The 18,283-nt window shown below is 47.6% G+C and overlaps 1 protein-coding gene across 3 annotated transcripts in view; it reads right to left on the bottom strand.

The window, feature by feature from the left end:
- Nucleotides 1-18,283, bottom strand: part of trappc9 (trafficking protein particle complex subunit 9) — a 141,724-nt gene that overhangs the window by 45,093 nt on the left and 78,348 nt on the right. For all 3 annotated transcript variants that reach the window (XM_056582525.1, XM_056582528.1, XM_056582527.1), the window contains 2 exons: nucleotides 10,678-10,788; nucleotides 1,253-1,405 (listed from right to left, as the gene is read on the bottom strand). In XM_056582525.1, the coding sequence (XP_056438500.1) occupies nucleotides 1,253-1,405; nucleotides 10,678-10,788 (264 nt within the window). The remainder of the gene's footprint in view (nucleotides 1-1,252; nucleotides 1,406-10,677; nucleotides 10,789-18,283) is intronic.

The following is an 18,283-nucleotide window of genomic DNA, read 5'->3' as shown; positions in this document are numbered from 1 at the left end:
ATGTGGAGTGCTACTCCATGCGCGCCCCCATCTGTCCCCTGAGTGAGGCCCCAGCCGGATCCAGTCTGCTGAGAGGCCTCCAGATGTAGCCCGTACAGATGCCCCCATCTATGAGTGTATCCTCGCTTTCTTCTCCATCAACTCCAGACATGACGCACCGCGTGGACTTTGTATAAACGCAGACCAGGTTAGAAGCAATGGGCCGTTCAAGGGGCTGCTGCCTGAACTGTAGGGGCTTTGAAATGACACACAGCTCACTTAATCTGATCAATCATTGTTCTTCCACTATTTTCGAACACCTTAATTCTTACTTAAACTTTGTTGTGCTTAATATTTTATCATCATATCCGTCTATTTTGGCACTCATTTAACACCCACAAACTGGAAGCCGGAATCCCTATTCTGAATTCCTTATCCGATTCAGTGAGTGTTACCATGAAGGGCTTTAGAGCAGCCGTAGGGTTAGGGGGTAGGACAAGTGTGGGGTCCTGGGATAGGATCCGGGTTAGACTTTGAGACAAGATGAGATTGAGGGTTATGCAAACACAATGGACGCCAAAAAAAGGTGCTGTCGGTAAAATTCAAGAGCTATAATTTGAGTTTAATTTGTTGCTTGTTCCTGAAATACCATAGCCACCTGTCAGCTTTTAGGAAGTGAAATGCACGAGTGAAATCAGTTTCTAGTCGCACCTGCCCCTGTATGAGCCGGCTTCAACTTGAGCCCCGCTTCCGGCTCGTACCGGACCAATCAGGACTTCTCTTCCCTGATTGGTTCGCTGAATCCATCTGCCCGTGATCAAAGGTGGCGTCAACGACAAAGAAATGCAAGGAGGGCAAGAGCAGAGAGGGAGGGGGTCGGGAGCAGAGAGGGAGGGGGGGCAGGAGCAGAGAGGGAGGGGGGCGGGAGCAGAGAGGGAGGGGGGCGGGAGCAGAGAGGGAGGGGGGCGGGAGCAGAGAGGGAGGGGGGGCGGGAGCAGAGAGGGAGGGGGGGCAGGAGCAGAGAGGGAGGGGGGGCGGGAGCAGAGAGGGAGGGGGGCGGGAGCAGAGAGGGAGGGGGGGCAGGAGCAGAGAGGGAGGGGGGGCAGGAGCAGAGAGGGAGGGGGGGCAGGAGCAGAGAGGGAGGGGGGGCTTTTCCTCTTCTAAATCCCTGCAGGTGACGCTGCTCCCTCCCTCCCAGACCTCACACGTGCAGCACCCTGGGCCGCGGCGGTGCCGTCCAGCGGGCCCCGGGCGTGGCCGGTGAAAGGATATGATGGTCCAGCAGAGGCCCAGCTTGCTGTTGATCTGGCAGCCCTGGGCGCGCAGCCGCTCCTCCTCCAGCTGCTTGGCGCTTGCGTAGCGCTGGGGGTCGGGCTCCCGCTGGGGCAGGCTCTCAAAGTCGATGCGGTCCACCTGGATGGCCATCCTGGGGGGGGGGGGGGGGGGGGGGGGGGGGGGGGGGGGAGACGGGTCAGGGCCCACCCAAGGACGCTGATTACATTTTCATTTAAAGCCGAGGTTAGCGCTTGAAACACTCTGGTACTTATTTCTAAGGATATGTGTTATTTAAATATATGGTATTTTTTTAAGTGGACCCCTATGCTAAAACAACCCCATCAAAAGCCCTAGGCCATCAGATCAAGCCTTCCCAGTTGCAGATATAATATAATAATATATAATAAACAGAGTTAAACAGCGTGTGTGTGTGAAATACAAGTGTAAAACCTGTGCTCAAACTTGTGTTGATGATGTACACTCGTACACTGGATTCTTATTAACTAGCGCACCGATTATTTTAGCTATAATATAAGGATTATTCTATCAAATTCAAAATTTATCAACACGACGTACGGAAACTTTTTGTTTGGTCCCCAATTTGTCAGCCGCAGTTAATAATCACAATTAATTTTTAATTGAATTCATATTTCCAGCGGGGTTGTATGTGTACTTCATCAGAGCATAAAATCACATTTAGTCATTAATAAAATACTTTTCTGGCCAATTATGTATACTGAAGAGAGAGTAATAATAAATTATTTGCATGCACACTGTTTAGACAAGGGACAAATCTCTCCTTGTTCAAACCTGTGAGGAAGCCATTGGAATATTCTGCTCACACCCATTCAGTACCCAAAATGTGAAATTAGATTCTTTGTTTATGAAAAATGAAATGCTGCTCCCCCTTTTTATTTATTTTTCCGCCATGTCACTAACATCAGGCTCGCACAGATTTGTGGGTCTTGGCAGGAGTCCAGCCAGACACAACTGCATAATGCATCCAAATAGACCCCGCGTCTAGACTGCTTTGGTGTTAGACGGTGCTTTTATTTATTTGATCTATTCACAGGAGCAGCACACGGATTCGAGGTGACAACGTATCCCCAGATAACTACAAGGTTTGACCTCACGGATCCGAGCCAAGGTGAGGGCTGTGGTTAAACGGTCTCTGAAGACTTCCTGCATCACCCTGTGACTCTTCATTCAGTCATGAAGCGTACACACCGCCTCATGCAAAGGCTCTTTAATGTGCTGAATGGACTCTTGGAATCAATGCACATCTCTTTTCTGTGCGTTGTAAACTGTGATCAATGTGGTCGGCGTAAATCTGCCAACATTTATTCAGACGTTAAAACAAAACGTACGTGTGTGACTGTGTGTGTTTGGGTGGGGGCATGATGACATTTAAATTGCAAAGATATTTATGTCAGCCCATGGGCTATGCTTCATTGGACTACAGCAGTGCACTATAATTCACCAGACCATCAACGCCAACACCCCCCCCTAACCCCCCCCCCCCCCCCCCCCGCACGCTGAGTGCTGCCATGGGCCCCTCGCTGATGGGAAATTAGACTTTGTGACTTTGCCCACGTTGGTGACTAAAAGGAAAATTACTGTAAATGACTTCCGTCTCACCGGCCAGGCCGGTGAGACACAGACACAGACACAGAGAGAGAGAGAGAGAGAGAGAGAGAGAGACAGAGAGACAGAGAGAGAGAGAGACCAACACAGGGTGTGACACGCTGGGTCACACACTGCTGGTCCCGGGACGCCAATACACCCACGTCGAAATTGCATAGTGATCAATGTTTACCGAAGCGAACGATTTTTGCAATGAATGTTTTCAAGTGTGCTGTCCTTCCTCCCCCCCCCCGCACTGAGCTCCATTCTATTCCAGGTGCCGGGGAGGGGGAAAACATCCATGAATTGATCGCCCACGTGTGTGTAGTGGGATCATCTCTTGATTCCAGCTCAGAGACCCAGCTGAGGGGCTACGATGGAGTTCACACCGTCAGATTGTCTACACCGGCTGGGCCCTTGCTAGACCCTGTCTTACGTCTTTTCTCAATACCCATCATCCTCTTCACAGGGACATTATGACGACTATTAGCACACATTTGAGGCCCAATCCAGGTAAAGAGCAGGCAGAGAGAGGCAGAGAGACAGACCGAGTGGAAGGGAAAGAGAGAGAGAAAGAGAGACGATGATTGAGGAGAGAGATTTTGTGCGTGTAAGGACGCCTCCTCACATGGGCACACATACCAGAGAGCCACGCGACACGACCGAACGAGAGCCCGAGTAACTGCAGCACCGCAATTATCCTCTCCCAGCCTTCCACAACAAAAAGGAGCGCACATTAAATAACAATTACGACCTGTGAACGTGGACACGAAAGGAGCACTGACGCTTTCGCTGCAACACTCAAACGCGGGTGCGTTTGATGTCGGGTGGCACCAGGCGTAGGTCAGCCCTTGATGTCCCATCTTCAAATGGGCGCCTGTTTTCCAGTCATCTTCAAAAGCCAACATTACTTAGCAGTCTAAAAATACCCGGTCCGCTGCATGTAAATGGATCAGAACGGCGGCTATGAATGGGGCTGGATCTGGTTTCGCTGTGGACATCCAATTATGAAAAACAAAGGCTGGACATTAGGGCAAAAGGTTTTGTGCGGATGGCCACACAGACGCAGTGGCCGACGAGCAATACATAGAGCCTCGTCTTTTAAAAGGCAACGGGCGGCACCAAGTTAATTATACTGTCGGATGGGCAACAGAAGATAATGTGTTGCGTCCTAGCAAATAAGCGTGTATACGTGGTATAGACAAAGAAGTCCACACACATAACAAAATGCTCACAGATGGGGAAACGAGGAACCCATTCTTCGCTTTTCACTCGGGACACGAGAGCACAGGCTTGAACCAATCTCCTCCTCCCATTGATTTTACCGGGGCAGGGATTAGGCCCTTATCAGGCCAGCCATCCAGCCTATTACCAGGCTTTTAATAGTGGACTGTGTTCCAACATTGAGCCACCATGGAGCACCTCCAGGACTCATAAGCAGCCCGGGTCCCATTCCCCGGGTGGGCCTGCGGTCCCAGAGAGGATAAGAGCGGTTGATGAGGCCTGGCTGGCTGACTGACAGACGTTGTGAACCCCAGAGTGGTGCACATGTTTGTTTCTTTTATGGTTTTTGGTCGCTTTAACAAAGACAGGAGAAAAGCATTTTGAATTGAGTTGGTGAATGGTGCTTTTAGACCCTAACAGACATGGATAGGATATTCAACTGCTGCAATGCAGTTGAATTTACACTATTGCAAGCCCTTGTAATTGGACCATTTTAGGCGATTCCTTGTGGGTCAGCATTGGTCCGAATAAGAGGTCAATATAGAATGCTTATTTTTCTGATACTGGGTGGGTGGTTGAATGTAGGCCTAATTGATTGGGTTATGAACATGCTTTTAGACCCTAACAGACATGGATAGGATATTCAACTGCTGCAATGCAGTTGAATTTACACTATTGCAAGCCCTTGTGATTGGACCATTTTAGGCGATTCCTTGTGGGTCAGCATTGGTCCGAATAAGAGGTCAATATAGAATGCTTCTTTTTCTGATACTGGGTGGGTGGTTGAATGTAGGCCTAATTGATTGGGTTATGAACATAACATCGTTATGTGTGATGTGTGCAATTTAGTGAACTGCTGTGCGATTTAGATACCAACAACTATAGTTAATGTTTACGTGTGTGTGTGTGTGTGTGTGTGTGTGTGTGTGTGTGTGTGTGTGTGTGTGTGTGTGTGTGTGTGTGTGTGTGTGTGGATGGTTTTCCCGTGGATGAGCAGTGTGGCCGAGGACAGCACCGTTGTTAACTGGAGGTTAGGGAAACGTCTTCGAGTCATCTCTTCTGTTGTCTCTGATAAACAACAACTACCCAAGAAGGCATCTTGGTGTTCACCTGCTAACGATTTCCTGCCGTCATGTCAGCTGGCCTTATCGTTCGTCATTGATTTCAATATTCTAGTGCAATGTGTTGTCGAGCATTTCTCGAACACCACATGACGTTTCAACCCTCTTCAGATGCACTGCAACAGCAGCCCGCAAAACCCTGGATCTACATGTAATTATTTTAATGACGAATACACATTGCTGTGTATTTTTGTGCATGTGTGTTGATTTTGTTAAACAGCAATGCAAGCGCAAACGTTGTTTGCTTAATGAATTGTTACTGTCAATAATTGGCCCACTAATTGAAACCGTGAGCCTAAACTGTAGTATGAAGCAGGCTCTGCATTCCCTTTGTGTGAACACTTCCACCCAGCCAGACAGATGGAGAGATGGATGCACTCACATTACGAGCCAAGCTACGTCTGCACTCGCTGGCAGGGGTGCAACCTAAGCTCGCATTTGCATGACAAATGGAGTCTAGGCCTGTGAGGAAGTACTCTCACGGTCGTGCATACATAAAGAGATATCCCTCCAGTTACCTGATGGAAACAGTGCTGCCAAAAAAACAGGACAATAATCTTCCTCAGACATCCGCTGCATAATTATTCCCTGGTTATGATTCCTGCGTGTGAGCAGACAGAAATAGAAGCTGATCCTACAACCAACAGCAATCACGCTCTCGCAATCTGCTCTGCCATACCATAGCCCACAGTCGTCATACCACAACAACGCACACCCAGCAACCACAATTTGGAACACGAGAGAAATAAAGACAACGTATTGAGTAATTGACAAAGAAATGGTCCAGGAGAGACCGTTTCCATCTGCTCCGAGAAGGGTCCAAATATAGTCTGGTACTTCATATGAACTGTGTCTAACAAAAGCAAAAGAAAGAGTCCTGAAAATGAAAAATCGAAGCCTGTGCGATGGCTCATGACACTATATTGGTAATTACTGGCCCTCAGGACAGCTGCAGCAGAGGGTCCTGTTTCATGGCAGTAATAACATAACCCTGGGAGGGTCACGGCAAAATGATACTCTAATTAAATGCTGTGTTCCCTCGGAGCAGGAGCACATGATAACCCCATTAGGGAGTGAGCAGGGGTCCCTTTCGTCCGACCCCTGCCGCAGCTGGGGGGGGGGGGGGGGGGGGAATCATGCTTAACGGCCCGCCCCTCTGACCCCAAATGCGGACGATGTATCCAAAAGCACCGCTTTCAGAAGCACAAGGCTTATCCAGCAGCCGTGCACACACCTGTTGGAAGAATCGAATGGAGTCCATTTCCTTTTGATTTTCCAACAGAGCGATGATTCAGATTCCTTTGTTTGTGTATGCAATCATAAAACAGGCTGAAGGAGAGAAAGTGCTGGTGTGTGAGGGAGGATTTGTATGCATCGGTGTGTGTGTGTGTGTGTGTGTGTGTGTGTGTGTGTGTGTGTGTGTGTGTGTGTGTGTGTGTGTGTGTGTGTGTGTGTTTCTCTCGCCTCACGTGGTACCCTATTTTTAGCTCACGTGCCAGCGCCTCAGTGCAGTGGAGGAGAGGAGGGGGCACAGAGGCAGCCGAGAACCTGAGCTATTTATAGCGCGCTTCTCCCTAACTCCCTCCTCCTCCTCTTCCTCCTCCTCCTCCCCCTCCTCCTCCTCCTCCACCCCCTGCTGCTCGCTCTGCCTGCCAGCAACAGAGGAGCTGGCTATCATCAGCCATTAACATACCCACGCTCCTCTCCTGCGATGGGATGCGCCTCATGAGCCGTCGCCACGGCGATAGTAATGGCTTTGGGTATAGGTGTGAAGAGAAAATGCGCTTCGGGCACATCAATCGATTTGCGATTCCCACGCCGTCGATTCACCCCCGGACGGCCGTGGTGCTTTACAGAGTGCACTATTTTTAGCCCGGCAACAAGCGACATAATGTTATTCCACCGAATTACACGTTATGAAAAGACATTACTGGGGGAGATGCAGCGAGGGTACGCGTGGCATTTGCTGATCCATCGCCGTGCAGAGAGATGCAGGCGTTTGCCGCCACAAATAAATGTATTATGTCGATGCACAGTCTTTTCACGAGCGCTTTTTTTTATTTGCACCACGGAAAAAAATATATTATCACTTCAGTATTTAGTGAGAAGATACATTACCAAGAAAAGATTTTGCAGAGATGTGAGGAACAATAGCAATAATAGTGCTGACACAGAAGACTGAACGTCGTAGGGGGTGGTGAGGAGTCGCGAGGAGGAGGAGGAAGAGGAAGGGGAGGAACCACCACCCACCCCTCACGTCGCAACACCCTCGCCCGTCCGCACAGTCAACTCGACGGAGTGCTGTTGTCATTAGCGGGGCTGGTGGTACAGATCGGTCATTTCACGCTCACGGCGTCCGCACTACAGAGGCGACCGGTGGGCAGAGACTAACGTCCCACGCCTGAGAGCCGGTTATAGTACAGGGGGGACGGGGGGGGGACGGGGGCGCCACAATGATAGAGGATTTAAAAGGGGGACTTTTTTTTTGTAGCCAGGCTGTGATGCTTGAAAACAGTTTGAGGGGGGCCGTAAGCTCTGTTGGATCCCCCCCCCGCCACTCGAGAGACACAGCTGGGGCTCTGACGCAGAGCCGTGGTGCCCGGGAGGCTCGCGGCTCCAGGGAAAGGCAGGCTCTGACCTTAAGAGGCGTCAGGCGTCTGCGTGCATATGTTCATTGCAGTCACCACAGCCATGAGTCTGGAGACCGTAAAGGCCTCTTCAACAGAATAGGCATACAAGTAATGTTTGGAGGAAAACCAAGTAGATTATCTTTGGGGCCAAATTAGAGCATAAAAAAAAATATCAAACAATATGTAATACAGTCATTATCAGTTCTCTAATTTAGTATCTTAATCACAGCAGAATGATAGGTCCATAAAATCTATAGTTGTTTATAATGTCTTGTATCTTCGATCAATAGTACTCTCTGTGTTTTTGCAACTTCATTTAATGTCAGACAAAATTGCAACCCGATATAAAAAAAATCTGTCACAAAAGAACTGAACCCGTTGTACAAACTATTGATTTTTGGTGAACAGTGGAAATCATCAGTAGCCCACCAGATAAAGAAGTCCAGAGAGAGAGCGAGAGCGAGAGCGAGAGCGAGAGCGAGGAAGTGTGTGGTACAGAGAAACAGGAAGGGAAAGAAACAGAGGGCGAGCGAGAGCGACGTCCTGTCATCAAGGTGGTCATTCTAAGACTGTGTGCTTCATAATGACTGATGAAGAGGCACAGGGAGGAACGCACCGTGTAAAAGATGCATGGTGTGATTGATGTTGTGCAGATGAAAGCAGCTTTCTGTCACCTTTCCATTACCCCCGCCTCATCCCCGTGTCTGTCAGCCCCCTCCACATGGATTACCCACGCAAGAAACACACCCGCAACCAAAACATTCACTTCTTAAAAATATTTCCTAATATTTTTTGCTGCGCCTCGCCGTAACGAAAGAAACAGTAACCAACAAACGCACACAGAAATACAATAAACTTAAGACAAACTCTTCCGAAAACGAAAGAGAAATGTTTTAAATCTAGTAATGGGGTATGATCTTTTTTTAACTTTTTATTTATTTTATATTATCTACGGGGTTATTGTTATCTCCTGGCTTTGAATTCTGGAGCCTCTTGGGCAGCCTCCATCACAGCAGGGCAGCTGCAGGAACTCTCCTCAAAACCGGAGGGACGTCGCACGACGGCGTGGAGCACCGAGTCGGATGAGACGGTACAATATGGCCCGTCTCACTGCAAGCGCTGATTGTTGTTATGGTACGCCGAAGATGGAGTATGTGTGTGCGTGCAGATTTGTGTGTGTGTGTGTGTCTGTGGCTGTGTCTGTGTGTGTGTGTGTGTGTGCCTGCATCAAACTGAAAGCGATAAACAATTCAACGGGGGTGTGATTCCAAGATCAATGTCTGCCCCCCCCCCCCCACACACACCCCTCCGCCCGGGCCCAACCTGAGGGGTCTGCGTGGGCGTTGTGTGTGAGTGTGTGTGTGTGTGTGTGTGTGTGTGTGTGAGTGTGTGAGTGTGTGAGTGTGCGCGCGTGTGTGTGTGTGTGTGTGTGTGTGTGTGTGTGTGTGTGTGTGTGTGTGTGTGTGTGTGTGTGTGTGTGTGTGTGTGTGTGTGTGTGTGTGTGTGTGTGTGTGTGTGTGTGTGTGTGTGTGTGTGTGTGTGTGTGTGTGTGTGCGTGTGTGTGCGTGTGTGCGTGTGTGTGTGTTTTCGGGGGATGCCGGCGTAGAGGGAGTCGATACGTTGGGATCTGGGCAAATATGATGATAGTCAATTATGCGCCTGTCATCCCTGAAGATAAATCGCTAGTGGACTAGGTGGTGCTGAGTGCACTGCACAGCAGACCACCACCACCGCCGAGCTCTGAAGCTCCGTCTCCCGCTCCGAGGGGAATGAAATGTCAATCAATATTGGGGGGTGGGGTGGATGGAGGTGGGCCAGGCGAATGTTTGCTTTTTATAAGCCACTCGTGCTTTTTTTTTGCCTCTCGTGCAAAGTGTACAGCGTGACGAAACGTGTCGGGCCAAATAGACCTTTCAAACACTGTTGAATATGTTGGTCTAACACACACAGACACACACACACAAACTAACACACGCTGAAGGCAAAGAATGCTCTGGAGGGACAGTAGTGATAGGAATCATAATGCGATACTTCCCAGGCGAACACTGGGTGGAGTGAGCGAGGTGACACAACAGGAGGGCAGCAAGACGCGGGAGAGGCTGAGAGTGTGTGTGTGTGTGTGTGTGTGTGTGCGTGCGTGCGTGAGAGACAATGTTTCTGTATGCCCACATACGGTGTGCTTTGTCCGTGATGGAATAGGCAGTTATCAGTGAGAGAAACAGGTGCAATGTAGCGGCCCAGTGTGAATCAATTAGAAGAAAAGTGTGAAGGTCCCTCTCCAAAGTGTGTTGTCGTATGCACCACATACTGTGGAGATGTCTCGAGCTGTGGAATATACAGGTTGAGACGAGAACACTGTTGACCAACGGGTGCCTCACCAGTGCACTGATCCAAATGATTACGCGGCCTCATGGGAATCAAAAGACTGACCCAAGGCTGACCCCAAATACCAGGAAGGACTTCGATGTCTCGGATTTTTACTTCTGACAAAAATAAACCATAGTAGCTCTGAACCCATTACAGCTGCATTAAGGAGAGATGAGCTTCCACATCAGTCATCAGTTCCTCGTGTTATTTATATGCAGCATCACAGAGTGTGACGATAGAGATTGGAAGATTTTGTTTGCATCTGGTTTGTATTCCGTCGTCTGTCTACGCTGGGTTTAATCCCTGTATAATTCTTAGATAGGTTTGCATATTATTATTAAGTATAATTTAGCCTTATTACTGCCTCTGACCTCTGTGTTAGGTTTGAGGTCATTCCTTTGGTTGTTCATGTGGTGGATCCAAGGCAAAGCGCCCGCCCCTCCGTGCTTTGCCCTTACCTCTGGCACTCGCTGGCATGCAGCACCAGGTCCTGGTTGTTCTTGGCGCTCACGGTGACCTCGTGCTCCGTGGAGTTGAAGACATCCAGCAGGAGGTGACACTGGCGCGTGCTGGAGGAGACACACAACACGAGATCAATGATCAGCTGAACGACTCAAAGACACGGCCTGCGTTGAGTCATCGGCGAGGGGAAGAGGCGTGGTATACAGCGGGACTCGGAGTGAATCGATTCAAATGAAAAGCTTGTGTGTTGTCTCCAAAGTGTGTGTGTTGTGTACATATTGTAGCGGCGTCTCAAGCTGGGGTTTCCGTCCGCCCAGGGAAGAGATGCCCTTATTGGTCAGAAAGTATACAGGAGTGGTCTGGAGTATAAACTGTCTCACACAAGGGGCCAGGTGTGCAGTGAATTCGAAACCGATATTATCTCAGAGAGCGTTTCCCTCACTAAGAGCTGACAGATGGCTACAGCATTTTTAACAAAGTCGATCCGGTTGGCAGCTCTTAAATCTACCTGATGCACCTGAGTGAAACGCATCCCTTAATCTCTGCGTACATTAGTATTGTGAGAAGGAGCGTTGAGAAAGATAGCACTGGCCCGATGCCATGCAGACATCCAAGTGCCTCAGCCAAAAAATAGCAGCTTGTGAAAGCCTTATATGTTAACAAGTCTATAATTCAAATGCATGAAGACAGATTCATGTATTTATTCATTATTACATATTTTAAGGGGGGGGGGGGCATTATAGCCCCCAGTGAAATTGTGTAAGATCTCCACAATGTGTGTGAGTGTGTGTGCATGTGTTTAAATACACAAGAAAGAAAAGAAAAGCATACAAATAGCAAATATAAAGACAAAAACACGCGCACGTACACACGCACACAAAATAAACGCACGCATTTAGCACACAAACGAAAAAAAACAAATAAACCCAAAGGTCCCCACCCACATGCGGTACGCGTACGAGTGGATCCAGAGAAAGAGGAAGCTAATATGCGATGCACTTATGGGTCCTTGTCCCAACATGAAAGGTGGCAGTACTTCCATCAAAGGGGGAGCCTGCCGGCCCCTTTCAGCGTCTCGTGGTCATCTCTGCATAAGCCCTGCTCCTGCCTTTCTCATGCAGATCACAAGTACGCCAATTTGTGATTCAGATCAAGTCAGGAGAGATAGCTGCTTTACACTTTTTCAAAAAGGTTGATTTTACCCTGCAAGTAACAAGGAATGTATTTTATTTAAATAGGAATTATTACACTCTCCTTGTAAACTGATAAAAGTGCACTGGTGCCTTGGCTTGATCTCAACTCTAACCCTGGCACCAGTGAACAGCCTTGACATTATGGGATGGTCTTGGCCTATCGGACAGGGCCTGGTATTCAGGTTAATGATTTGAGGACTGTGTTTGTTCTTGGAATATCAATAAGAAGCTAATCGGTTTCCTTTCAGGTTATTTTACGCTCGGTTGGGACCGTCAGTTCTGGCAGCGGGAAAACATGATCAATAAACTGAAAAAAGTAAAAAGAAAATATTCCCTAAATGGATGAAAACTGATAGAAACTGATGTTTATTTTCTGACAGGTTTCCCAGACACAAAGCCCACCATTGCATATTTACCTAAGTACTCCTATTCATCAGCGTTACTTCAAACAGAGCCATTTATTTAGGGTCGGGAGGGGGGGGGGGGGGGGGGAGTTCTGCTTTGAATCCCAAATCAGCCCAAACCCGCTACGAGTTGTAGCAAAGGAAATGCAAATCGCGCAACTAGTGTCAAAGGAGCTCTTTTCAATGTCTGTGGTTTGTTGTTCCCTCTTTTGAGTCTGGAGCTTCAGAGTCTTAAATAAACTGCTGGCGGCAATTAGAAGAGACACCATTATGACTATTATTATTATACTTTGTATTACAATAACAACACTTGTGTGTCTTTAATGGTGACAGTTGTCTGTGTCAGTGGATGAGAAGCGTGGTGGTGATTATGGCACCAAGCTTGGCGGGGGGAGGGATTGATAGTTTGAGGCGTTTAAGCACGGGCCATCCATCTACAGTCAGGACGTCTGAGCGTTACTTAGGCATTTAGTAGCCTGGATAAACTAAGGAGAGCGAGCACATGTATTAATTCAACAGGCTATTCATTGATTGGCTGTTTTATGATACTGGGGGTTGTTTGAGGAGGCGGATGCCGTATATATTAAAGCATTCATTCACGGGGGCTGACATTCTCTGTCTTTTTTCATTATAACTGCGTTCTTATTTGCAATAAATTTTTGGCAAAGGGTGGAAGGATTCTTCTGAGGAGATGGGTTTGGGTAAACATAAAACACCAAGGGAAATTACAACCCCCGTGTCTTTGGAACTAGCACCGTTTAGTGATCGAGGAAGAAAAAGAGAAGGACAGCGCAAGAGAAGAATGCTCTCAGAGAAAAGAAACGTACGGGAGAATTTGTATCATTCCGTTAAGCATTCACCAGCAGTACTCACCGCGTAGAACAGGGAACCAACTGGCCTAAATTATTCAAAACTGCCAATAGGCTTCCAAACTATTTGGCTCCATTTTGCTCTGTGAATTTTTAAATTCCTCTCAAAGTGCCGAATGAGTCAGCCTGATGAAAGTAAGCTTTGGCCTTTTTCCGAGGGAGACCTAAAATGGCTCGTGGGGCACAGCTTTAATCATTCATCAATGGCGTACAAGGACGTCTGCGTGTTGCATGGATTTAAAATAACATGCAAGGATATCTCTGTGGGCTGGGGATGGATGTGATGTGCATGTAGGTTTCGTGTGCGTGTGCGTGTGTGTGTGTGCGTCAGGATCAGATCTATAGAAGCATGGGGGGGCACGTCACCAGAGATAGCTTTGCCTTGCCTAAACATACTGAATAAAACAGAAGAATTATACATGAACTACGTTGGTTTCCTCAAATACACAACAGCCAAGAAAATGCAGATGTCTTATTCCCATTCACGATCCAACACGTCATTTCCCTTGAAAAAATAAAAAAGATTTTAGAGTCGACGCCCATCCAGATTAAATCGAACCACTGGAATGCCGAAACGGCTCAGGAAAATATACCACAGGTCAGAGCGTAAACAAATCAATCATTGATTTATTCATGAGCCCATTGCCACTGCTTTCACTCCAGCAGTAACCCAGACGTTTCCTGCACACTCGATTTCCCACCTGGGAATCGGAAGGCCGCAGAGTCGATCCCCTCCATTGTCTTTAACACCGCACAGGGAAAACCACCGCTGGTCGGCCACGCTACCAAACGCTGCCCCGACGCAACCCGGGATTGTTCTCTAAACAAGATTTAACTTTGCAGAGAGAGAGAGAGAGAGAGAGAGAGAGAGAGAGAGAGAGAGAGAGAGAGAGAGAGAGAGAGAGATGAGTGTGGGGGAGAGAGGGTTACCCCCCCCCCCCCATGCATAATGAATGAAAAATAATTAAAACACTGAATATCAGAAGCCAGGATACCACAAGTTGGAGGGAGGGGGGGAGAGAAAGAGAGAGAGAAGCTGCACGGTGCGATATATTGCAGCATTCTTAGAGTCTCTTCATAGAGACAGTCTTGGATCCAATTGAACGAGTACACTTCCATTGTTCGATATAAGACAGTGGGTATCGTTATGGACAATGCCTTTTTAGCATTTCACTTTTAAATTATTCTGGGGGGGGTATGCCTTGACATTCGTTTATGAAAGATTGGTGTTAATTGGTGTTATTTAAATTCAAGATTTTGTGATACATGGTTTTTAGTTGGTCTGGAGTGGAAAGCACAGTGTGATGCTTTAAGTGTGTTGAGTGTTAACTGGATAAGCAGATGGCCTGTGGGGCTACGATCAATGCAGACTGATTGTACAAGGAGCCAATATCACACACACACACACACACACACACACACACACACACACACACACACACACACACACACACACACACACACACACACACACACACACACACACACACACACACACACACACACACACACACACACAAATGCTGTGGTCTTTAAATAGCATGGTGGTGCTAGCCAATGCTGTTCTGGCCATTAGTGTGAGACATGGAGAGTTCATTACGCATTTAAACTTGTATTTAAACATATACACATACTTATATTATGATATATATATATATATATATATATATATATATATATAGATATAGATGTACAGCTAGATACACACACACACACACACATATATATATATATCTTTCAAAATATATATCATAGGTGCCGGCTAGGAGACAGTATCTGACAGTAGGGAACGTGCTCTGTTGCTGCACTGCTTAGGAGCAGAGGGAAAGAGCAGGTTCAGAACTCTTGGCACCACAACAACGTACACAAAGGCTGTTGAGCGAATGAAAAACCATTTGGCCGCTTCGAAACAGTCCGGTGAGTCACTGACGCAGTGAGTAGCTCATCGACAGGGTTTGGCTAGCTTTTGCAAGTTTGGGTGGCGTTACAGGATGAAATGATAGGGGACAACTTCCTTATGAACATGAACTGTGAAAATCTTAGGGAAAGACTGAAAAAAAAGGATGGTCTGACATTAGCAGCAGCAACCTAGCAGTGAGCGTTACTATTTTGTCTGCCTATTCCAACCTGCCAGCACTAGTTAACAACATCCTCAGCTCAAAGTTACCTCTCTTCCAAATACGTGCAGACAGCAACAGGAAGAGGATATTACTAGCCTCTCAGTTATGTGAACGCTGTGTGGGATTTGTGTCTTTTCTGCACAATTGAAGGGCTCAGACCTAAACCACTTCGATAAAGTTTTTAGGTCTACCCCAGGTAGAGCCTCCGAGCAACCTAATGGATTATCCACAAAGTCATCTCAGAACGAGTGATTCTTTGAATGTGCACATTGATGGTTGGTGAAGTCACTCTACACCTCTTCCTAGACACTGGAGTCAAAATGTCCCTCCTTAACTTGGCAACTTATGCAGTTATTCTCCCAAGAGCCCATGGGTCTAACCTCCGTCTCCATGCATTGTTATACCATCTCAAAGATTGACATTATGGGCTCCCTTCAGCTGAATAGAGGAAAGTGCCTGTCTTCAGGCTCCATATTGCAAACCATGGGACCAAAATCGTCAGGCTCGTCCTCTTTAAGGGCCTCGGTTTCCCTCTGCTAGACATCGCCAGACACTTGCAGATTAACTCCGTTGCTATCCTTTGGCAGAAACAGTGCTCTGTGCTGTTCAGTGGTTTGGGCTTCCTCCATGTTTTCACTCACCAGGCCATTACACCCAAAAGGGCCACCTGTCGTACAGCCGCGTCGCCGTTCTCCGACATGACAACCCTCTGAGCTAAAGAGCATGCTCGATTACTTTATCATCGGGCAGGTAATCGTATCCCCATGGTTCACCAACCATGATGGCAATGAATAAGCCTGGGGGGTTTTAACTCTGGATGGATCTGAGAATAGAGGTATTGATAAGCAAGACCATCATCTCCAACAAGAACCCCCTGAAAACGACAAGAGGAGCTAACCGTTCTACAGATCCCCCTTTTTTTCCAAACTGGACCTCCGCCAGGTCTACCTCCAGGAGCCATTACACCCGAGAGCAAACCTCACCCTGGTTTATTACCCACAAAGGGGTAATCTGTTGCAAACCATGGGCTTTAGCCCAAGCTTTGTCCCCAGTTTCTTCCAAAGATCATGGCCTCTATCTTCGCTGAGATTCCGTGTGTTGCCATCTATCTCAACGACATCGTGGTTTACGTGGCCACCATTGAAAGCAATGACAAAAGACTCTATAGCAGGTTAAGTGCAGTGGCCAAGCACCACCTCACTCAATGCTAAGAAGTCTTTTGCACTTTGGCCATTGAGCTTTTCGTGGATTTGTCTCTCGGCTAACGGCATGTACACCCGAACTCAACCACCGTGTCCCGCAGCCCACCTTGGCCTCCTTCTTGGGCATGATTGCGAATTACCTCTTCTTCCTGAAACAATATTTGGTCCCGAGACACTGCGTTATCTCCTGAAAAATGGCCAGCCCGTCACTGGAAGTATGCTTGCATGAACGCTGTGCGCCTCCCGAAGTACCAGCTCACCTTACCAACAGTCCTGGCATACTATGACCTGGCCAAATCCACCCTTGACACATCGGATGCCTCTGCCACGGCCATTGGTGCTGTGATGTCTGAGCTGTAAGATGCCGATGGCTTTCGCCTCACGTGCTGCTATCACACTCAAGCCCTGGTCAACTCACAGCCCCAATTTTGGGCTTTGTACAGGACCCGGCCGAGCATGACCTGATCAGTGTCACTGCGGGAGCTCGAGGACACCTCAGCCGATGACCCCGTTCCCCTTATACTTTTGACATACGTAGGTCTGGCCGGCACTGTGATCCCAATTCCCTTTTGGGCACCTATCCTTACTATGACGCACAAGGGCCACTCGGGCATGGTCGGGCTCAGACAGCGGGGTCACAATGTTGTGTGGTGGCCGGTCATCAATTGGGAAATCGAGACCTCGCTCCCGGCCGTGCAGCTGTTCGAACGGCTATCCCGACCCTGGCAGCACATGCAGCTTGATGTCTGCGTTGAGTTGCATGGGGTACCGCATCACAAGCCTTCACTCATCCTGATTTACGGCCCCCACTCCAAATTATTGATTGATATTTCGGACTCCCTGGTCCCTGTTTTACGTTGCTGGTTTTAAGTTCAGGGAATTGTGCTGATTAAATGGAGTAAGCTGCAACGGCGGTCCCTGTAACAGACACCGTTATTCAACATAACAACGCCGTCTACAGTGTCAGCTGTGGCAGAGAGCTGGTCCCCTGCCGGAAACCCTTTAAAAACACATTGCAGGAGCAAGCATGCGTATGACAAACTAGGCCTATATAGGTCCTGCTGTTTTTGCTCAAGGATGTTTCCCCCACCCCTGGGTCTTCGCCGATGCCTTTTCACCCCTGGGTATTCGCGGATAACCTCCATGACACGAAAATACATTACTCCATTAAAATTGTTTTTCTTTCTTGTATTTCTAATCTTATAAATGCATCACCAACCATGTTTTGTATGCCATGTTTCTATGAAATGCTGAAAAACACTAAATGCTTTAATCCATGACGTGAAAGCCCTGGAAATTGGCATGATTCAGTTAGCATCCCAAGAAACCCAACAAGATCTCCCCCCCCCCCCCCCCCCCCCCCAGCAGGGGAAAGGTTAAAGGTTAAGAAAGGGCATCTCCATTTACTCCTTGACTACATTCCGGCTTGTCAATAAAAATAGCATATCACACAACACCAGGAAAATATCTAATAATTGCGATAGTAACAATAAATTTTGCACCAACTGTAGGGACATTTCTTTCGGGTATTTAAAAATGATCCATAACCAAAACTAAATCACGTACACTTAATTAGTGGTTACCTGGTCACTAAATGTGCATGAAGATACCGCAGAGAGCACATTGTGAGAAATGCTTTCATCACCTCTGATGCTCTATAAATAACTTAAAAGTATTATTTATTCATGATTGCATTAGTTGAACAGGTGAACCATGTGAATTACACAGGATGCGGCTTTCATTACAATTCAATGTCATTTTGGCATCCAACCAGAAATTAGGTCAACTTCTTCAATTAGGTCATAATTCATTAT

The sequence above is a fragment of the Gadus chalcogrammus genome, chromosome 22 (genome assembly GCF_026213295.1).
Source record: "Gadus chalcogrammus isolate NIFS_2021 chromosome 22, NIFS_Gcha_1.0, whole genome shotgun sequence".
NCBI lineage: Eukaryota > Metazoa > Chordata > Actinopteri > Gadiformes > Gadidae > Gadus > Gadus chalcogrammus.
Note: the sequence above shows the minus strand (reverse complement) of the source record. Positions and strands in the feature narration are given on the sequence as shown.